Genomic DNA, 5,000 nt, shown 5'->3' with positions numbered 1-5,000 from the left:
AAGCATTGCAAATCTTGTGGTGTTCTGCTTATAAGGACAGCATTAGGATCATACTACAGGCCTGCTAATTCCCTATTTTCAATCCATTGCAATCCTCCTCAACCATCTCCGAATGTTTCCCGCATTAAAAAATTCATGAGGAGGATAAACTCCATAGGTGACAGCTCATTCCCTTACAGTACTCCGGTGTTTACTGAAAATTTATTTGATAGACGTTTTCTAATAGTAACTTTGCACTTGTTATGCTCATGAACAGACTTAGGCAAACTAAAATATTTAGAGGAATACCATAATAAAGCAAACTCTTCAGGCCGCTGTACCCTATCAAAGACTTTTCCATAGTACACAAATCCCATCAACAGTGGATTTCTATAATTCATGCATTTTTGTACAAGTCTAAAAGAGAAAATTTAATCAGTAAAGTTTCTTTATAATAAGCATACAATATATGTTCATAAGAACAGATATATGTATGATGCCTGTATAATCATTGCAATTAGTCAGGTCTCCTCTTTTTGCCATTTTCACCAACACTCTTAACTCCCATTCATTAGTTTTTGACTTTTCATGCCATATTCTACAGAATAATTTTATAAGGATTATCAGGATCCCTTCATTTTCAGCCAGTATCATCTTAGCAGTTATACCATTGTATTCTGAGTTTTTTTAATAATAGATTCAACTTCAAACACACAAAATTCAGTCACATGTTATCATCATCATTATTATCATCAGCCCTTACTAATCCAGTGCAAAACAAATGCTTCAGAAATGTCCTTCCATTTGTCTCTGCTTATGGTCCTTTTTTGCCAATCTACATCACAAACCTTTTTAGTTCCTCAAACCAATGTCCTCTCTTACTTCCATTTTTTTTCTTACATGTTGATAAGATATTCTCTACTTTAGTTTGCTTTCCTATCCATGTGTATATTTTGCTCTTTATAATGTTATTCCCATCATCTTTCCTTCCATAGCTCTTTGAGTTATAACTAGCTTAAGTTCTAAGACTTAAGTTACGCTCCTAGTTTCCGATGCATAAGTTAATACTGGTAGAACCATTTCATTAACAGCATTCCTTTTTAGAGAAAGTTATATTCTAATTTTCATAATCTTATTTTGTTCATGTAAAGCTCTCCATTCTATGTTCATATTTCTTTTAATTTTGGTATTTTGTCTTATGTCCTAGCTATTTACTGTAAATTCATTATTAATCACTTAAATCTCGTCCATAACTGTTATTTGTTGACTTTCTGCATTTTCTTTGAGCATTATCCTAGTTTTTTCCTATTTATTTTTAGTCCTACAGATCTGCTTCCCTTATTCAAATCTTCTATCATCTTTTGCATTTATTTTTTGGATTCACTAAACACATCTATGTCATCTGTAACTCTTTGGTTGTGAAGGTATTTCCCATTAATAATAATTTCTATAATTATCCCATTTTTTAGATATCCCTGTCTAACTCTTTCCTCAATCAGAATTTCCTCGGCATCTTTAAGTAGTTTTGGGTTTGCTTTATTTCCTGCAGCGATATATTCAAGTGCCCCAACATAAGATTCGTATATTCCGTGTCATTGAAGGGTTTTCATTATTGCTGACGTTTTAACACAATCAAAGGTTTTCTCATAGTCTATAAATGTCATATATAGTGATCTGTCATATTCTTTAGATTTTTCCCTGGTTGATTACATGAATATGGTTAGTTGTTGGATACCCACTTCAAAAGTCTACCGTCTCCTGATGCTAACTAAAGTATAGCTTTTTTTGTTTCTGCCCTAATATGATATCTATATAAATATCAGGTGGTGATTTTTTCAGGGTTTCCGTATGCCCTTTTAAGAATTAGTATGATAAGTTTTTAACAACATATTGGTATAGAGCATTCTTACAGACATATTGTTTAAAGTTCGGGGAGTTTCACTACTATGAAATATCGTCCACCTATTGTTAAGCCATCTGCAGCGGCTGCCATGCCTTTTTCATGCCTTTGGATGTTCTCCTTATTTCTCCTACTGTTACATTTAGCAACGGCTTAAGTGTTCATTATTTTTATTGGTAAAGTTATTTCTTATATCTTTAAGGTATAGCATTGTATGGAAATCCTGTGCAATTTTTATCACTTCATGTCTATTGTTTTTAATATTCCCATTTTTTTCCTTAAAAAAAAAAAAAAAAAAAAAAACATCTGTTGGAACCATAGTCTTATTATCATAAATTTTATGCTTCCTCTGTTCTTTAGTTTTTCCTCAATTTTCGTATGATTATACTTAAAAATATCTTGTTCTTTTAGTTTGTTTATTATTTGGGATAGTTACTCCATTTCTATTTCATCTCTCTTACATTCTAACCTCCTTTTGGGGGTTTTGGCCTTTTATGGTAGTCATCCTTGATCTTCTTTAGGAATTTTCCACCCATCTCCTCTGCTGATTTCAATACAAATTTTTTAAATTACTGTTGACTCCTTCTTAATTGTATACAGTAACACGTCATATCATATCATATTACATATTATATTATTATGTTATATCATGTATATAAAATACAAATGTAATACATAAATATGTATGTATGTATATATATATATATATATATATATATATATATATATATATATATATATATATATATATATATTATATATACATTTATATATGTATATATATATATATATATATATATATATATATATATATATATATATATATATATATATATATATATATATATATACATATTATGAATAAATATCAACACAATATCGTGCTCAAATAAGAATAAATATCTACCTCATACTTGGGATCGAACCATAGCCCGTTCTAATAAAAGGCCATTTGTTGTGTGTGTATGGACCGGTAGAATCATTGAATATGACTCCTGAGTAGAATATGAACTTACAAGGTTCCTATCACCTACATAAAATTCCCATTTGCTAACCAAAGATGTATCTTTACAGTGTCTACATGCAAATATCACGTATCGGAAGCCTCTCCAGTTTGGCCAGAAACTTTAGGCGGACATTTAAACATCGTAAAGTATCTCACTTCTAAGGGCGCTTGCGTCAGTTTACCGACGTATTGCAACTCCTCTCCGTTAAAAGTGGCTTGTTCTCGTAGGAGGCTGGACATGGTTAAAGTCCTCGTACAGAATGGAGCAGGTGAGTTTTTCAAAAGCAGTTGACATCAAGTATCCTAAAGTCTAACAGAATGAAGCTTCTTCTGAAGTAATTTGTTTGTGAAAGTCTTCCGACTACACAGTATTCTAGAAGCCTTATTCTAGTTTTGACTAACTTGTAGAATTCTTTTCTACATCAGGTAGATGAATCGGTTGAAACCTGAAAGTTAGATTTTGCAACTTTTTTTTTTTTTACGTTGAACAGGCCGATGTGAGTTTCTCTCTCTTTGAAAGATCTATTTTAATGTTGTAAATGTCTCAAAAATCCCCTTTATATTAGTTAATCATTACTTCTCATATATTGTGAACCCTTGATTTTAAAGTATCTCGCTTCTCAAACAGGATTGTAGATAATAATAATAATAATAATAATAATAATAATAATAATAATAATAATAATAATAATAATAATAATAATAATAATACATGCAAACTTATTTTTTAGATAGACAAAGACACTTGTCTTTTTATGGCCTATTTATTGTCTTAATTTCTTAATTTCAGATATTGAATATACAGACCACCATCCTAGAACGTGCCGGTTGCTGGCATGTTTCAAAGGTCATAGTGAGCTGGTCAATTACCTTTTAGGTGTCGGCGCCAATCTAGAAAGAAAGACATTAGATGGAAAAAGTGCTTTACACTAGGGCGTGCATTCTAGATGTCTTGATGTGGTGAAGTTGTTGCTAAATCACAATGCAGAAATAAATGTTGATACTCGTGGTGAGTATATAACTATTCCAATACGGGTAATATAATACATAATGTCATCTGTATTAAATGACATGATAATCCCTATTATAAGTTTGACTATTAAAATTCAATCACTTTATTATTAATTACAGTTGAATCAGTTGAATGTCCATCTCCATTCATCAATTTTTATTTCCAGGGAAACATCCTTTACTCGCAGCCAGCCGTCATGGACACGATCACATTGTCGAGTACTTGATCGCCAGAGAAGATCTGATATCGAAAGAAGAAGGTATCAATGCTCTAGAGCTACTTGGAACTACGTTTGCCGAGAAAAGGCAAGACGTAGCCGGTGCATTGAAGTACTGGAAATTGGCTATGCATGAAAGGTGAATCTTTAATGGGTTTTCGTGATTCTCTCTTGAATGATTACCCATTTATAAAGGTCTCAATAAGCTCATGTCAAATGCAAAAGAAATATTTTATAAGTGGTGAGAGCTAGAGTGTCAGTATTTCCTCTATTCGTAGATAATTTGTATTAAACCCATATAGAAAATTATATGCCAATTAGTTTAGAGACGTACTAGATATTCTCTGATGTTTATGACATACAACTCCTTAAATTTGAAGTACACTACTCTTGTTTACTGTTTTTTCTCTCCCAGTTGTTTTTTTATTATCAGATTTGTCCTTATTGACCATTGGAAACATGACATTATCACAAAATAAGATGAAATGCTTTAACATTAAGATTCTCTTCAAATATCCTTCCAGGTGTGTTCATAGCATTCCAGTTAAACAAGATGGATCTCAGATGATTTTTAACCAGCACTTCAAAGAGGTAACAACACCAGAACAATTAGAAGAATTTCTGGGAAACTGAGTAGCAGTTGATACACATTCCCTGTTAGTGAAGATGAGAGTACTGGGGCCGGCTCATCGTGCTACAATTCGCGCCATACGGAACAGAGGGGCCCATTTTGCAGCAAACGGCAAGCTGAAGCTATGTGTCGTCTTGTGGATGTACAACTTGGAGGCACGCCGGAGAATGCTGGGTGTTTTAAACCCTGAGAGATTCTTTTACCCGAAGGCTCTTACTTACTTATTCCTAAAAAAAGTTATCGATCAATCTTTAC

At 32.4% G+C, this 5,000-nt stretch overlaps 1 protein-coding gene across 1 annotated transcript in view; it reads left to right on the top strand.

The window, feature by feature from the left end:
- The window catches only part of LOC137651019 (protein fem-1 homolog C-like), a 6,010-nt gene extending 1,263 nt beyond the window's left edge, over positions 1 to 4,747 (top strand). Inside the window, exons 2-5 of the mRNA XM_068384158.1 lie at positions 2,954 to 3,154; positions 3,676 to 3,804; positions 4,064 to 4,253; positions 4,639 to 4,747. Of these exons, the coding sequence (XP_068240259.1) occupies positions 2,954 to 3,154; positions 3,676 to 3,804; positions 4,064 to 4,253; positions 4,639 to 4,747 (629 nt within the window). The remainder of the gene's footprint in view (positions 1 to 2,953; positions 3,155 to 3,675; positions 3,805 to 4,063; positions 4,254 to 4,638) is intronic.
- The last annotated feature ends 253 nt before the right edge of the window (positions 4,748 to 5,000 follow it).

The sequence above is a fragment of the Palaemon carinicauda genome, chromosome 12 (genome assembly GCF_036898095.1).
Source record: "Palaemon carinicauda isolate YSFRI2023 chromosome 12, ASM3689809v2, whole genome shotgun sequence".
Lineage (NCBI taxonomy): Eukaryota > Metazoa > Arthropoda > Malacostraca > Decapoda > Palaemonidae > Palaemon > Palaemon carinicauda.
Note: the sequence above shows the minus strand (reverse complement) of the source record. Positions and strands in the feature narration are given on the sequence as shown.